The 17099-nt window shown below is 42.6% G+C and overlaps 4 protein-coding genes across 4 annotated transcripts; 1 reads left to right on the top strand and 3 right to left on the bottom strand.

The window, feature by feature from the left end:
• Positions 1–157: 157 nt before the first annotated feature.
• I206_100599 (uncharacterized protein) lies at positions 158–4805 on the top strand (the record flags this gene model as incomplete). The annotated part of the gene is made up of 16 exons (XM_070202237.1): positions 158–344; positions 406–518; positions 570–768; positions 837–1840; positions 1900–2025; positions 2084–2185; positions 2253–2385; positions 2459–2568; positions 2633–2785; positions 2850–2958; positions 3014–3162; positions 3219–3490; positions 3591–3723; positions 3790–4066; positions 4193–4338; positions 4404–4805. The coding sequence occupies 16 exons, from the start codon at positions 158–160 to the stop codon at positions 4803–4805; spliced, it is 3615 nt and encodes a 1204-aa protein (XP_070058338.1).
• A 283-nt stretch (positions 4806–5088) lies between these two features.
• On the bottom strand, positions 5089–7176 carry I206_100598 (uncharacterized protein; the record flags this gene model as incomplete). Its single annotated transcript, XM_019152505.1, has 6 exons — positions 5089–5388; positions 5518–5593; positions 5660–5802; positions 5878–6517; positions 6664–6828; positions 6884–7176. The coding sequence occupies 6 exons, from the start codon at positions 7174–7176 to the stop codon at positions 5089–5091; spliced, it is 1617 nt and encodes a 538-aa protein (XP_019014643.1).
• Positions 7177–8669: 1493 nt separating this feature from the next.
• Positions 8670–12176, bottom strand: I206_100597 (uncharacterized protein; the record flags this gene model as incomplete). The annotated part of the gene is made up of 5 exons (XM_019152506.1): positions 8670–8932; positions 9004–11308; positions 11373–11664; positions 11728–11947; positions 12008–12176. The coding sequence occupies 5 exons, from the start codon at positions 12174–12176 to the stop codon at positions 8670–8672; spliced, it is 3249 nt and encodes a 1082-aa protein (XP_019014644.1).
• Positions 12177–13908: 1732 nt separating this feature from the next.
• On the bottom strand, positions 13909–16617 carry I206_100596 (uncharacterized protein; the record flags this gene model as incomplete). Its single annotated transcript, XM_019152507.1, has 7 exons — positions 13909–13926; positions 14017–14064; positions 14130–14209; positions 14267–14399; positions 14529–14689; positions 14751–16371; positions 16450–16617. The coding sequence occupies 7 exons, from the start codon at positions 16615–16617 to the stop codon at positions 13909–13911; spliced, it is 2229 nt and encodes a 742-aa protein (XP_019014645.1).
• Positions 16618–17099: the final 482 nt, after the last annotated feature.

Below are 17099 nucleotides of genomic sequence, written 5' to 3'. Positions count from 1 at the left end.
TATTGTACGAGATAGATGAGAGTTCTGAGCAACGTACAGTGACCGCATCATCAACAACAACCTGGTCCATAATATTTCTAGCAGGACATACTGGATACATAATCAACATAACGAACTGGTGTAGGTGAAGAGCGATCATTGGAAGGTACCCACGATCATGTCAGCTCAGCATTCTCGACAACCTTCCTTCGACGATGTGCGACAGCATATTATATCATCACTATTTGCAAGGAGGGATGAAGATGGTACGCCAGAAGAGACATTGATATCGTATCTCAAGGTATATGAGGAGGATCCAGGCGACGGACAAGGCGGACAAAAGTCGAGATATCTGATGCTTTCCGGTGAGCTTTTGAAGTCAAACTTTGCTTCGATCATCATGCAAGCTGACCACACTTCCCTTAGTGACCAAGCTAGGAAAAGTTGTAATACACAAAGCTAAGCGGAATAACAACTTATCTTTCTCAAAGGGTAAAACTTGGCAATTGGAAGATGTTAGAATACTAGAGGTGATAGGGGTAAGTCTTTCTCTCATCTCAAGTCTGAATACTAACTCTATTTCGATGTAGCCAACCGATTTTGCCTTGACAATGACGATACGTAGATACCACTGGACAACAGAACGCCCGAAAGATCAAAGTCATTTTCTCAACTCCATAGTAAAGGTCTATAAAACTTATACCAAGGGCGACACGCCCGAATTAATCGACTTCACTCCTGGTCCTACCGCGCAGTCCGGTACCGCTCAAAACTATAATGGCAGTGACTGTAGGTCAATTCACTTCCTAATCTTACATTCCACCGCTCATAAAAGCTAATTGACCAATTATCATCAGACGTTCCCGCCCCTCCTCCCTCAATGGACCGACACGGCTCGGCTTCCTCTCCACTGGGACGGTCGATGGACCTTGCACCGCCTAATATACTCAAACAGACGCGAAGCGGATCTTCGTCGTCAATGGCGTCAGGTGGTTCAAGTCATTATCATCAGTCAAACGGGAGACCTTCACTTGATGACGAGCGTCGTCCGTCATTTGGTGGAAATGGAATTAGCCGTTCGCCTTTGGGAGAATCATCCATGCGGCGACCTGTCATACCAGAAAGTAATGATGTTAGAGATTCATCTCCGCGGAATACGCCGAATGTAACTCCTTCACCAGGCTTGGGTATAGGTTATCCCTCTGCAACTGGGCCCAAAAAGGGGTCGGAAGATAGAATGGTTCAAAGTGCTTTGAGAAATGTATCGGCTGCTTCGGAATACGATGGAATGCCTTCGTCAAGCAAAATTTCCCGAAGACCGTCAAACGAGGGCATGAGAGCCATATCGGAAGATGCCCAACCTCCCTCACGTCCGAAAGATCCAACGATCCCTCCGGCTGCAGCCCCCAAATCATCATTACGGCCGATCCAGACCGAAAGTGCGCCTTCACAACAACGGCAACAAATGCTCACGCCAACTATAACGACTACAGAAGCTTCTCCCCTCGTCCCGTCTGAATCTACATTTTCAGGCCCACCAGCAAGTGAGGTACCTAAAGCAGTGACCGAAAAGAAATTAGCCAGAAGAGCATCTTTTCACCCTCCACCGCTAGATACCACTTTTTCAAGAGAAGTCCTGCTGAAATCGAAAACTGGTATATTACCTGGCGCGATCGGTTTATCCGTAGATGATGGACAAGAAACTGATCAGGCGATCATGAATAATGTTGAAGAGATGTTGGAAGGTTTTGACTGGACAGCAGGGCTGAATGCGCCGAACGGTGTCGTAGGAGAACGCAAGAAGGGTGGAGCGGATGCTATTGAAGGAAGGCTCTTGGACGAGCTAGCAGCTTTGGATTCCGTACGTCAAATCCATCGTGCGTGATATAGATCGATATGCTAATACTTCTCTTGGCGCAGGCGAATATTCATGCTTTCCTCGAATCTGACGACCGTATAGCCCAAGTTCTCGGTCATATTGACGAAGCCTTACTGGAGCTTGACGATATCGACTTGCAAATTACGGGATATAAGATGCAACTGAACGTGAGCTGGCCGATAACCAATGGGAAATCCTAGACATAAAACTGATCATCACAAACAGGCCGTATCTGACGACATATCTTTCATCGAGTCCCAAAATCGGGGTTTGCAAGTGCAAACATCTAACCAGCAAGCTTTGTTAAACGAGCTGAGACAATTACTGGTATGTTCGACCCGCGCTTCAAAGAGATACACCACTCATCTCAGCTGACAATGATGCGTACGTTCAGCAAATCGTTGAGGTACCGCCTGAGGACATACGTACTCTCACTCAAGAATCCCCCAGTACGCCTAGAGGGGTCCAAACACTTGAACGCGCTGCCGCATCCTTGTATAAGGCTTTGCAAGCTGGTATGGACAGCGGTAAGCATCTCTGTGTTTCTGTGTGGTGATTTGGGCTGTGTAGCTCGACCGCTGACCGGGAAATCCGTTTTAGCCAACGCGGAAGTAGCGGCCACTATCGCACGAATGCAAGAGTATCGTGAGAACAGCTCGCAATTCTGCAAAAGAATTGCGGATTACCTGGATGTCACTTTCAAGTACCAAGTGAGCCAGCGGGAGACGTTCAATTGCGCCATGAACTCTGCTTATGTACAATACTGAAATCTAGTCCGATTCCACTTTGTCTGATTACCGTAAAACTGCTAAGAAGACTATGACACTATCACCTCATCGATCAATGGGAGAATACCTCATGACGTATGAAGGTTTGATACTGTATGTCAAGGAGATGGATGAGGAGAGGTATCAGAAACTGTGCTCGGTGAGTACGACCGCTGGAACATCTCCGTGTTGGTCGCACTAGCTTATCGCATTGGCCTGGTCAGAATTACATGTCAACAGCTAGTCAACTGCATCAGTCAGAAATGAAGGATCTTCTGATGAATTTCATGGGCACGTTGAACTCCGCTTTAGGTGATTCGTCAAATGATGCTTGTGAGTGACCCGTTTCTCGATGGACATGTGCGGATAGCTGATTGCCTGGTATAAGCGTTCTCTTCCGCCCTTGGAACCAACAGCAATAGCGGCAAACCATCTGCTCTCATGAAATCGAAAACAATTGTTGGTCTGGGAAGTTCAGGTATCCACCAGCCAAAGAAAGATAAAAAAGGCAACGATTATTCCATACGAGCATCCGATGTGAGCTTGTTGAATGCATGTGCTGACGGATCCAGCTGAGACGACTGTCTTTATAGTTGTACCGACAAGCGCTCACAGAGGTCATCAATCAAATCGTTGGCGAGGAAGATTTTATATCTGCCTTTCTACATCTCACAGACACAGAATCAACATTTGCGGACCATATGGAGTTGGATAGTTATTTTAGACGACAAGCTGCTAGACATGCTAGCAAAGGAATGAGTGTAGGTATGATGCAATTAGTCAGGAGTATGATGGACTTGGTGTTTGGATTTGTCGAGAGTGAATTAAGGCAATGGACCGAAGCTGCCATTGAGAAAGCGCCTGTGTGAGTAAACCGATATATAGATTGTCAAATTGCACTCCCGGCCGGATAGTATTTCTTCTATTCTTCGAGCTAAGCTGACGATGAACCCTCTATTTCGTAGGGCAATTGTCGGTATCATCGCCGTGACTGAACGATTGGCTAAAGAGGCAGAAGAGGAAAACACGTCAATCTTCTTCAGTCAACTATTCGACAAACAGCTTGCTAGGCAAAGGCAAATGCTAGATTACTTTGTTGTAAGTGGCGTCTCATCGGCATGTAGACCTCGAGGAGACGTGCTCACTGGTATCATGACTATGCAGAATGATCAGATCCGAGTGATCGAAGCATCGAAGCAGACCATCAAGAAACGTAAAGGGGTGGCATTCTTCGTCAAGCATTTCCCAATTTTCATTGAAAAAATGGAAGCTCAATTGGATGGTTCGGACGATCTGCTGATTAGGCAAAGAGTTAATGACATATATGAAAAGATCATAAACGCCGTCTTCGGAAGTTTGCAACAATTGGCTAAGATGGATAGGGCAGATAGTCAAGCTGCTGAAGATAAGGGTCAATTGAATTATCATGTTATCATGATTGGTGAGTGTATCAGGCTTTCTTCCGATATAAACCTGCCGCAAGTCTTGCCCAAAGGTTGTCCGACCTCCTTCTCTGCATCTCGTCATGAGAGGGGCAATGTGCTAATTTGACGTCCAAATCCCGCAGAAAATATGCATCAATTTGTAGAAGACGTGGAACGACTCAATTCGCCTGTTCTTGGCGTTTTCTTACAACGCGCCACAGGGTTATACGAGGAGAACATGTCAATCTATGTCAAGTTGTTGCTCAGGAGATCATTCGGTCGATTCATGGTGAGTAGACTGGAGTTCCTATCGTATTTTAGCCAAAGAAAGTAGACTAATCATTGAATGAATAGGATTTCTTCGATGGTATAGATAGACTTTTAACTACTACTCCACCTTCGGAAGTATCTTTACATTCTGCATACAACAGATCATCTCTCAAAAAAATACTTAAAGATAATGGATCTATAAAAGATTTAAAGAAATCAATCGAGACTTTATCTAAAAGGGTTGATAAACATTTCATATTAGATGATGATGAAACTTCTAATAATACAATAAATTCAACAAATAATAATAATAATAACAACAACAATAACGCATTAGTACAAATTGTTTGGAAAGAAATTACGAATGGATTAATTAAAGAAGTTCAAAGATCTCAAAATTTAATAGCAAAATCATACCCTGATTCTGGACTAGGACTTGAATTTACAATTAATGATGTTGAAAATGTTTGTAAAAGAATGAAATAGATTTGAAAATGCATTCCCAAGGATGAAATATTATCATGCACTTGACCTCGACTTTGACCTCGACTTTTCTCATTATGTATTTTCAGCTTTCATCGATGTTATGTTAATGCAAAATGATAATTGCTTTTAGCATATTTTTCCTCTTCTTAATTATTTTCTACTTCGTCATTCGTATATATGTATGCGTTGTTCAGAAGGATTTATACCTTCTTAAACCTATTTTCAAGAAACCCATACTTTCTATATACACGATCAAATACTGAAATGACCTTTTCAGATTTATCTATTTCTTCTTTACAGATTCTTCAAATGATTGAAAACTACCTGCTGACATTGTCCCGATTGAACCTGATCCAGAAAATCCAAAACTTCCACTACCACTTGCACTTCCTTCATTCAAAGTTGTTTTACTTGATGTACTTGCACTTGTTGATGAATCACCTATAACTCCATCTCCACTCTGTAAAGGGGTTATACCTGGTCGTTCGATTTCCAAATCTTCACCTGTGGTCGTATCCGTTGCAGGCGGTGGAGGCATAGAGGATGATGATAGTGGTGGTGGTGATGAAGCTGTTCGTTCGTTCTATATATCAAAGTTACATCATCGACATTAGATTGGATGACGTGTACAAGGGTAACAGATGGTATAATCATTTATCCAGGTACGAGGCACCAAGTATGATGATGCATTTGTACTCGAAGTTGAACTTACTTTTCTGGTATTTAATTTAAATCCTTGTTTAGCGAAATGCTCCGCCAGCTCAGTAGGTTTCGGTAAAGGCGGTACTCTTAGTCCGAATAAGATCAGCACTAGAGTAATGAAGTAGGGTGTGAAGGGGAGCATGTTCACTCACTGTCGGGGTGAGTAAACTCTGAAAGGTTGACTTTGCGCCTCAACAAGACAAGGTGCAGGGATGCCGTCATCGGGCGAGATCGCTGTCAAGTCGAAACATCTGAATCGGAGAGAGTATGTCCCTTCTTGACGGACCGATAGATCCTAGCATATAAGTTAATACGAATTTCAGCCATCAACGCTTACGATGTGCCGCAGCATAATCAAGACAGCGCTCACCGTAAACAGAAACCAAGTCCCCATTCCACCTTCGGGTGCAGGTACTCTAACTCCGGCTACATGTAAATTTCCGTACAAGTTCCTAACTCCCTTTGATGCATCACGAGCAGATTTCCCACTTTTCGTCTTAACCGGCGTGTCTTTTTGTCTTCCAACAATGCTTTCCTTAGTCGATCTCGGTCCTAAGTCAACCAATTCTTCTGCCAACTCATCTTTATCAAGGTCCATCTTTTCATCTGTATCAGCTAAAAATCCTGGTCCAATTGTACTATGACTCCCGCTTCGACTTGCGCTAGCACTAGCACTTCCGCTTCCACGACCTGACCTTACGTTCGATTCACGTTCTGTTGATAGCAGGTCACGGAGTCTCAATGAAGACGTATCATGATCGGAGCCGAAAGGAACAGAATGTGAGGATGATTGCATGAATTCCATGGTAGACTCTTCATCCCCGTCGATCATCGGTACATCTCCATTTTCCGCTGCTTGTTTTGAAGAGAGCGCCCTCTTACTTGACGTATCATCTTCAGCTCTTTGGGAGTTCCGGGAGGTTTTCGAAGAAGATGTAGAGATATGGTTTGAATCGCTAGTTGGAGGCCCGAGTTCGGCTGCACAAATAAGATGACTGGGCTCAATAGAGCTAAAGGACCATTACAAGGGCGTCAACTTTGCAATTTTGTCTCGAGACTGTCCACAACGACTACCGATTGAGTTGGGAGATGTCCAAATTGAAGTCGAGTGAATGATGATATGGGGGATGCAGACATGTAGGGTACCAAAACTGACCTAGGATCTATCTCTTCCTCTGAGCCCGTCCCACTCCCACCACTTTTGCGCCGCTTTTTTTCAACAGCGCGGAACCGCACTATTGGGGCGGGACCCAATGGCCTTCGATCCTTCTCCGTCTTCCTCCTACCCAATACAGGTTCTTGAGCGACAGCCAAGGCGAACCTGTATTCAATGGGTATCAGATCTGAGCTATCATGGCTATGAAGGGAGATCTTACCTCAAATATCGTCCTTCGAACATGCCATGTCTAACCAATACAGGCGGGGTAAAAACCCAATCTATCCCATCACTGGGCGTTGAGACAGTAGAAGCCCAGAAAGTACCGCTTTTGCCGGTAGCATGATCGTGTGATATGACGTTGGTAGTCAGCGATGAGGATGAGTTTGGTCGACCTTGAAGTACAGTATTTGTAGTAAGCCGAGAGGTAGACCCAGATCCAGATCCGGAAGTCGAACTCGAGGAACCAGCACCGACCTTACCCAAATGTGAAGGCGGTGGTGGTGGATACATGCTTGTATGATATATTTAAATGTTCCCGATTGATGGTCATATGCGATCGATGGTCCTTCAACACTTTGAAATGATAAGATGTTGAGCGGCGAGAAATAGGATCTCCTTAGATCACTTTTGTAAAAATCGGCCAGTACTCGTGTATATGACTGCCGAATCCTTCAATTTTAGGCGACTTTTAAGACAAGTTGAATCCATCCAACTACTAGACGGGATTTCGTCAAATGCGCTCCACGGCCAACTCCTTTCCTGATATATATTTGCAAGACCACAAATTATGTAATGGTGAAGGGCTAGCTTGAAAAGGCGACAGATATGAGATCGTTGTCGAAATGATCTTCAAGTGGAGTCGGTTCTCCTTTATTGTTGATGAAGTGATATACAACTACGATCAATAAGTGAGACCATCATGTTTCCATCACAAACGGATGAAGAGTCAAATTGACTTGGTTTCTGTATTTAACTGTTCCTTGATTTTATTTTCCAATTACTTCGTGTGGATTTTTCGATTTTTATCGTAAGTGAAATTAATAATAAACATGAGCTAAGCTTACTTTGTGTTTCGCATTTTTGGAATTTCGGTAAAACCAAGGGTATCTAGTCCGGGTTGAGAAGAGAGCGGAGTGTCACCAATCCAGATTATTGGTTTTTTTTTTCTGTACCGAAAATAACGATTCTTAGTGCGAAAAAGTGGAGCATTGCGTGAGAGGGAGGGGGTTTAGAAGTAAGACTTGTATATATTCAGGGTCATATGACTCTGGGTTTTTGTTTATCATACATTCCGGTTCTTAGTACACATCATCACTGGCATCATGATTACCCCGATACCCACAATTTCCCTGAATGTTTTTCAGGTCCAATCCTCAACGGAACCTATTTGCCACATTCATATTGGTGAAAATGACGTAAGCTTTGATTCAAACCAAAGGGAAGTGAGAGCGCAGCGTCATGAAAAGCTCCATATACTATGCCTGTTGATACAGATTACAAAATGATCAAACTGATCACAGAGTCCACTTTCCTTTTGTTTCAATCAACATGCACAAATGGAAAGATGAAAACAAGGAATCGGACAGAGAAATATCTTGTAACGCAATGCGGTGTTATTCAGTTACTTCCGAAATACCCTGACAGCCAAATCGGATAACTCGCAATTGAAGCTAAATTTCAACCCTAAAAGAAATTGCGATCTTGTCTATTTTGTTTTCAAATGATGCCGAGTAAAACCTTGTCAGTACCGTGGATAGCGGACTGCACACAACGCGATATGCGAATTCGACCTTCTGTTGCAGTCAGTCAGACCGTGGGTATCAGATCGTTCATGTCATTCACGTGCATGATTATCGATCTGTCATCTCTACGTGCCTACAATTGAAAATCTTGCTGGTCATTCCATGCAGCTTTATATATGTATATGATAGGTTTATGGGTTAATTGTCAATGTCAAAGGTCATCATGTGTATCGTAAAGATTGGGTATATACAATGGGAAGATTAAAACCGTATAGAAGAAGGGGTCTGTACAGATCCGGGAGTATTAGGAAGATTGTGGCGTTGATCTCCAAAACGAGGTGAAGAAGGTACTATGGGTGTAGTGGGTGCTGAAGAAGTCCATCTTACAGGAGGAGCAGAAAGTAAAGGTTGAGGATGAGAAGGTATAGTAGCACTTGTAGGTTGTTGAGGTGATCTCATCATAATAGATTGTGGTCTCGGTGGATTCGTGTTTTCAATTTGTGATTTCAAAATTGAGAAGATATCTGATTGGATTGTGAGAAAAGTAAGCAATGAGCCATGTAAACTAATTGACGATCAACACGAATTGACTTACTCCTGAAAGAAGATTGAGCACCTTTTTCCAATGTCAGAGTAACAAGTGTGTTGTAATTTTGACCTGCACTTTGGTTTGCTCTTGAAAATTCAACCTTGAAACGTATACCTTTCGAAACGACTTGACCATTATTAACCGGATCACGGATTTCGTCTTGTCTACACTTTAATCCTCTTATACCGTCAATCTCTACCAAAGCTACTCTAACATTTTGACTATTCAATATTCTTCGTACTCTATCACGTGTACTTGAGATATTATCTTGAGCCAAAAGTGAGAAAGAAGGAGCCTTGAAAGAGAACAAATTATTGAACCATGATCTCTTTGGTGAAATTCCATTGATACTTCCACCTGAAGTGGATGCGAAAGAAGGAGTAGCAGAAGGAGGACCTAATAAGTCGTTTTTACCACCGAAAGGAACTGGATCTATCGATACGTTCTTGACTTTCTTCTTTAGCATACCGAATCCATCCGAACCTCTATGAGCCCTGAAGCCAGAAGACTTTGTAGACCACGATGAAATTGATGGATCAGAAGCCATGTCGGAATCATCAATGATAACGTAAGATGTATCTCTAGGTAATAATGATTCTGTTGTATTTGTTTCTGTATTAGGAGCTGTAGATCGTTTGACAGGCAAAGGCCGGTTAGCTCGAGGAGGTGGCACTGGTGCAGGTCGTTCAGCTTGGAATACAGGTACGCTTGGCGGTTGTGGTGATACCATTCCATGATAATGACCTTGAGGATGAGGGTGAGGTAATTGAGTATCCCATACGTTTTGGGGAGAATATATTTGGGGAGACTCGATAGGTGGGTAGGATCCGTTTGAAGTGCCTCGATGGGAAGAACCGGTAGAAGAGGCGTAAGACCATCTTTGGGGATTTGTAGTGGGAGAAACTATGGGATACAAACCAGGTCTACCGCCATGTGAAGGAGGTGGTGGACCCCCAAGACCCAAACCGATCAAAGGCGAAGATTGCCCTTGATTAACCGAATGTCCAACTACCGAGGAAGTGAAAGTGGAATGAATAGAAGCAACGTCTGCTTCAGTCTCATCATCGTCGGCATCTGCGAACTGTTCAGCTCCTTCTTCCATCGTTAATGGCAAGGTATTCGAAACGCCCATATGCGGTGTGGCCCCCGCAGCATAAGCCAAATAAGCTTGGTAATCTGTTCCCAAGATTGCTGAGCTGGTTGATGAACCAGAAGCGACCGAAGATCGAATGTTCATAGTATTCAGCTGAGCAGCGACTTCATTAAAGAAGTGTTGAAGTGTCTGATTGGGTACGACTGGCGCATTGATTGGTGGTAACTGGGGTGCATCAACCGGAGAAGCAAGAATCTCAGAGCGAGGTCTGCTGCTATTACTATCGCTGTTCCTGTTCGAAGAAGGGATGAAATCTGGGGGAGGCATATCCTTTGTTGGTGTTGGACCTTGTAAGATTATAGCAGGCGTAGGAGTTGTGGGTACACTAGGTGTTCCTGTTTCGCTTGATGAATTTCGATTAATCATAGGTGGTCGAGGTCCCATAGGTGACTTGGGTTGAGATAATTTATTATTGATTTTGGCATTTGCAGGTGAATCTTGTTGTACGACAATAGCTTGACCGAGTGCTTTCTTTGGGGTCGGAGCTTGAGGTCGAATGACAGGGGTATTCTCGATAGACTCGTTTTCTCCCAAAGGAGCAAGTTTGGGTTTATTAGAGACTTGAGCTACAGGAGGTCCTCCTTTTCGTTTCGCTGGTGATCCAGCTTGGACTTTTCTTGCTTGTCTTCTTGCTCTCGCTTCGGCATCTTCCTCGTCATCCATATTATAATTCTCAAGATGTCGATTTCGATATTTGATAAGTAGGTGATAGATTGCTTTTTCCCATGTTTTCTCTTTACTCATCAAAGCAGTGATGATTTCGTCGTCGCTTGCTCCTGACCATAGAGTTTTCAGATTACCCATGATATCGGAATCAATCTCTTCAGGTGAATTTACTGGTCGTTCGACTTCATCAAGAGCTGGTGGAGAAACTAATGCTCGACCAGGAATAGGTCTGGGTGCTCTTGAAGTAAAGAATGAACTTCTGAGAATTTCAGGCATAGTAATTCGCTTCTCCGGATCTTTCTCCAACATCCTACTAAGTAAACCTCTTGCAGGTTCTTTGATCTCGTCAGGCATTTCGAAAACACCAACTTTGACTTTTTGCAATAAAGATCGAATGTTGTCATCATCAAAAGGCAATCTACCCGTTAAAAGAGCGAATAAAATGATACCACAAGACCATATATCGGATGAAGATCCGTGGTATGCTTTTCCCTGTGAAAGGAAAATCGATCAGTCTCTAAATTGTGGCTTAGAACAAAGCAGTTTGAGGACTTACAGCAACGATTTCAGGTGAAGCGTAATGAGGAGATCCACAACTGGTTTCCAACATCCTCTCACCAGCTTCCCAAGCTGCCATTCCGAAATCTGCCACTTTGATATTCTTATCTTTATCTAATAAGAGATTCTCAGGTTTAAGATCTCTATGACAAATATTGAATCTATGACAATAATCTACAGCATGTATGATTTGTTGGAAATAGTGTAATGCTTCTGAAATTGGTAATCTACCTCTTTTGACTAAATAGTCGAATAGTTCTCCTCCTGGTACGTATTCCATGATTAAATATCTAAATCAAATTTAATCAGTAAAAGTACTGAATAAACACGAAAACTCGATAAAAGTAACTCACAATTCTGAAGATGTTTCCCAGACATCATAAAGATTTAAAACATTTGGATGATCAATTAATTTCATAATTACAATCTCTCTTTCTATTCCCAATAAAACTTTATCTGCCCTTGCTCCTGCTTCAGACATTGACATTCTTGAAGTCAATATTAATCCTTTTGGAACAATCTTGATAGCAGCATATTTTCCAGTTATGGAATGTTTTGCAATCTTTACTCGACCTTTACAGTTCTTCATTAGAAATACATACTTACACGTAGATCAATTACCTTAATACTTACCCGAACTTCCTTTTCCAATTGTCCTTCCTATTCTCCATTGTCCAATCATTTTAGCATCATCTTTTGAACTAGATCCATTCGTCCTTTTTCTACTGACTGTTGCTTGCCTTGTGGCTGAAGTTGATGAAGATCCCGACGGATCCTCGTATCGATTTGCTACTGCTGCCATTCTTACTGGCTACAATAATTTGTCTTTGCTATTCAATCGTAAATCTTGACGAAAAAGCGGATTGACGATTTGACAGTAGTGTGAACGGGTAGCTGAAATGCTGTGTTTACTGCGTATTTGAAAGAGTATTTCTGGCTTTGCAAATGATACCTGATTTCTAGTTTGATTTGATTTTCTCGGTGTGTCGAGTCAGTTGATGATAATTTTGTTATTAAAGAATGACTATAGTGAGTTTCATACGATATGTTAATTGACTGAATGTATATTGTTGATGATGATGATGAGAAGTTCAACGATCGTTATTGAAGAGGTTGGATCGAGGTCGAAAGGAAACAGGGTGAAAAGCAAATGACAGTCAATAACCAGAAGGTTCAATGTTTAGATCGTTACATGTGCTTACTACAAGAGACAAACCAATTATAACAAGTCAAACTTGTTTGAATGTTTGTAGGAAACGAAGTTAAAGTTAGTACGGTAACAAAGTAACCTTGCCTTGTGCATTAGTCGTTTTTCCCTCAGGTCAATATGCATTGGATAATTCATAGTATTAATTTGTGGCATGCACTTCAGAAGAAAAGGAAGTAAACATCGTCACTATTTTTTGAAACAAGATGATATGATCCAATAGATAATCAAAAAACGTTAAGGGATTTACGTAGAGAAACGTGAGAAGCCGATCCAAAGCGCACAGACACAGGGGAGATTAAGAAGAAAAATCACTTTCCCTGGATTCTTGAAAAATCATTCGCGTAAATTCTGTTTATATATCTCATTTGACGTGCTTTTTCTTTTTTATATAGTGTAAAGGCGTTCACCGATTTATTAAGTGCAATCCCAGTCTTTGGTACCTTGCACAAAATCGTATAAATTCAACAAACATTCGAGCTGGAAGACTACGAGAATAGTCTAAATCTCTTATGATTCAGGGTATAAATGTGATATATTCCGCTTTATGAGATTTCACTATTCTTCAATTTTCAGAGTTATTTACTTTTCTGAAGGATTATGGAACGCTGAGCAGGCAATTGATGATAGAGAGACGCGATTGTTTTTTCGGGTCGAATTCGTCATTACTTTGATATATGACAAAATGGTCTAGACTCAACACTTTATAGCCCTCTTCACGTTCTGATCCAATAAAATTAAACAAGGGGAGATTAGATTCCGCATTCTCTGGACAACCAATAAATCTTTAAATATCGAAAGCTTTGAATGCCGATTCCAATGAAGATCATCAAACATTGGAACATACGAAGAGGACCTGAAGAAGTATTTCATGCGTGCGCTCGTTACGCATCTGCTCGTTGTTGACGAAGACTAGTATAGGCTGACGACATGCCAGCGACTTATGATCTTGTGCAAAGTCATTTGAAATCCTCAGAACCCCAGTTCCTTGTTGATGTAACAAGGAACCAGGTGGATTTTTGATGAGTTGCAAAATCACATAATTCCCCGAGAAATCAGATGTTGACACATCGGTAGATATACGGCACAGTCGCAAACAAATGGTAGTCATTCAGCGTATTAGATCAACCATCATGAGCCGGCCAAATGAGACTTGTCGTCAGTGTTTTACATGTATGATTTATAGATCATTGTCCTGGTATCTACAGGTTAGAAGGTACATCGTGGTAATCCAAGTCAAGTGAGAAAGCATGTAAATATCAAAATTCGTTAAATTGGTCATTATATAGCGTCATAGACTAAATCCTATAAAATCGGTATATCCTCCTTACGTCATGTATTTATCCTGTTCATGAATGACACAGTATGTCAGCAATTGCTGAAGGATATCATCCAGAACGGCGTATTGATCTTAGCGCATGTATGCGAAGCTTACCTTCCAGATCCATGCTAATCCAAATGTGTTGCTAGAACCATTTGCAATCTAGAACCTCAATTTTATCAGTATGGAATAATCAGATCGGTATACAAAAGGGGCAGGCAGCTCACGGCCATTCTATACCATTTAGCAGCCTCTTTCATATCTTTCTTGACCCCATTGGATCCTTTTGAAAGTAAGAAACCTAATTCTACAAAAGCGAGAAACCCAGATCAGCCCTGTAATATACCAAATGTGGGGAACTTACGTTCTTGAGAGGCTAAATCATTCATTCCAGCTGCAAATCGTAAATATGCCAAAGCGATATCAGATGATTTTTTCACTCCTATTCCATCCAAGAAACAATTTCCAACTTCGAACATGCCCAAGGAAAGTTCTTTCTGTAAATGGTTCAAAGGGATTGAAGTCAGCTTCTGGCTCTTTGAGACTTCTATATCTTCAACTTGAGCCCCCTTCGAATTGAAGAGTTCAGATGCGAGGGAAACTTGGTGAAAATGAGTAATACTAACTTGCATTGCTTTCTTCTGCTGTTGAGTCAATTTGACGTGACCTGGTGATTTATGGAAATCTAATCCACCTTCAGCTAGTGTTTCTTCGCATGCTTGTTTGAGCTCTATGAATGCTTTTCTTTCATCTCTAGCTACTCCCCATCCGTGTCGTAGAGCAAGACCTGGCCGCCAAAATGAGATATAAGCTAAGTTTCAAATTGGAAGAGGAGGTGTCTGACTCACCCCAGTACATCCTTCCTGTCGGGCTACCACCTTGAGCAGCTCTCATGAAATACCAAGCTGATTTTGCCAAATCACCTTTACCCCTAGCTTCTATTCCAGCATGGACAAACTCCTCTGGAGTCTTACCTGCGTCTCCTGTACTACCAACCGTACTTTCAGATGTTGTCCTTTCCCTCAATTGCCGTTCCCTCTCCAGTTTAGATGCTGAAACTTTGACGTATTTCCCATGTGGAAAGGCTAGATCTACTCCAGGTTCTGTAGGTTTTGGAGTTGTTGATGGAGAATTATTACCATCTAGGTCGTAGAAGGAATACGCGACTGATAGGAATGACATTTGAGAATGTCGAGATTCCGAATCTACCGCTCCCATTGGAGAAGACGGTCCATCGGCCAATTTCATCGGTACCATCAGAGGACTTGGACGCATGCTTCTTTCTCCGCTGATACTGAATGGCGCTTGGGGAGGATGAAAAATGTCAGTAGACTGATCATGTGAGTATTGTTCTTCTATCTGATTTTTTCTTTGAGATATTGTCTGGCTAGATTTTGAGGAAGCGGTCCGAAGAGTCCCTGCTCTTTTGGGTGCTTCAGTGTGACCGGATCGAGGTGTAGGCATCATCGCAGTAGGATGAGGCATTGGTGGTGGTATATTGGTAAGTCGCTTGTTTGGTGATAAAGGAGGTTCGGGTCTCGGTGCAGCAGGGGCTGTATCCGGTGGAGGTGGTGGTGCTCTTCGATGTATAACAAGGGGTTTTCTCAATCTCCTATGTCCTTCGGTTCCAACGCTGACTGCAGTGACAGCTGCTTTGAGTTTCGATAATTTTTTTGATGGACTTCCTTTCCCTTCTATACCATTCACAGCTTCTGGTGCATCTTCCGTATCCAACCATTCAAATTGACTCTCGTCATCTCCCCAATCACTTCCTTGCTCACCATGAACACTAGCCCAATCCATTGTCACTTCCGTCTCCTCTGGTTGATGAACTCCTAACACTTCCTTAGCGTGAGCATCTGAACCCGCACGATTACGCTGAATCCTCGCAGGTATAGTATCAGGGTTGAGCCCCTGTTGAGGCAAAGGTAAGGATGGGGCAGGATTTGATGTAAGCGGTTTGAGAGAGTCTGGAGGTCGCTTCCTAGATATGACGCTGAAACTGCGCTTTGGTGTGAGTACGCCCCTATTTGGGATCCCGTGGAGTGTAGTACTGCTATCCGATTCTGGTAATCTACTTCGACTGAGATCTCTCATCTGTAAACCTTCATCTATTTGTGGTCGTCTCGAAGGAGAAGGCGTACTGCTGCGTTGTTGGGCTTCGAAGTATGATTGTTGTCCTTGTTTGGAAGTTGAGGCTTTTGGTGTTGAAGGCGAATCATACCCTTCATCGATATCTTGCTCGTTACCGCTTATCGTTCCGAAACTACCGAATGAATCTCTAGACCCGACTGAGCTTAGCGAATCAACCGAGTATCGGGAATTGCGGAACATGTTACCAAACTCTAGGGTTGGTACTGGCGGATCTACAACGAATTGTTTCGTAGGTTGATTTTGAGAATGAGCGTTTGAGGATGGAAAAGATGTGGATGCTATCGGTGGTACATTGGAAGCGGAAGCCGAGTTTGCCTAACAATGTGCCATCAGAGACGGAGACATCACTGAATTGCCTTGGTCTCAACGAGCTACACATTGTGATATACTCACCCTACTTCTAGCACTCCTACCTTCCGCTTCCAACCTAGTCAACGGGCTGACAAAACTGCCTGTCGAAGCTATCTCTTTGACTGAAGGCATCTTACGAATAGACCCGTGTCGTTGCGGTTGCTCCATTTGTCGATGGAGAGTGGACGGAACTGATGCTTCATACGCCATGTCGGATGTTAGTGACGTTTAACAGATAAGTATTGATGATATCCAGATTGTGATGTGTTGGTTATTTCATATGGTCGTATTCATCATGACGTTGTACTGCCTTTCATCCGTGTGTTACAGGGATTGAGGAGGTATATGCACCGAGACTGATGAGCGACTCGAACCGTATGCCAAATGGAAATTGCTGGAATCAAATGTATACTGGAAGTATGTAAAGTGACGTCTCTTCGATGAGTGGATGTTGCGTCGGACGGTGATTTGTTTTGTCTTTCTCTTTGTTGTTGTTTTGGTTATTATTGTGCCTTCGAAATATGATTCCGACCGGTTAATCAAGCGGCAAAACTAAGAACACAGCAAATACGTCGGCGATGTAACATACAATATTATGGCGGATGTTAGCTAGTCAGAATGGTTGAGTACCATGCATGGGATTTGAAGAATAGTTCAAACTGACTTGGTACATTGAACGGCGGTAGTTTCTC

This window comes from Kwoniella pini, chromosome 1, assembly GCF_000512605.2.
Source record: "Kwoniella pini CBS 10737 chromosome 1, complete sequence".
Taxonomy (NCBI): Eukaryota; Fungi; Basidiomycota; class Tremellomycetes; order Tremellales; family Cryptococcaceae; genus Kwoniella; species Kwoniella pini.
This window is presented reverse-complemented; position numbering and strand designations above follow the sequence as displayed.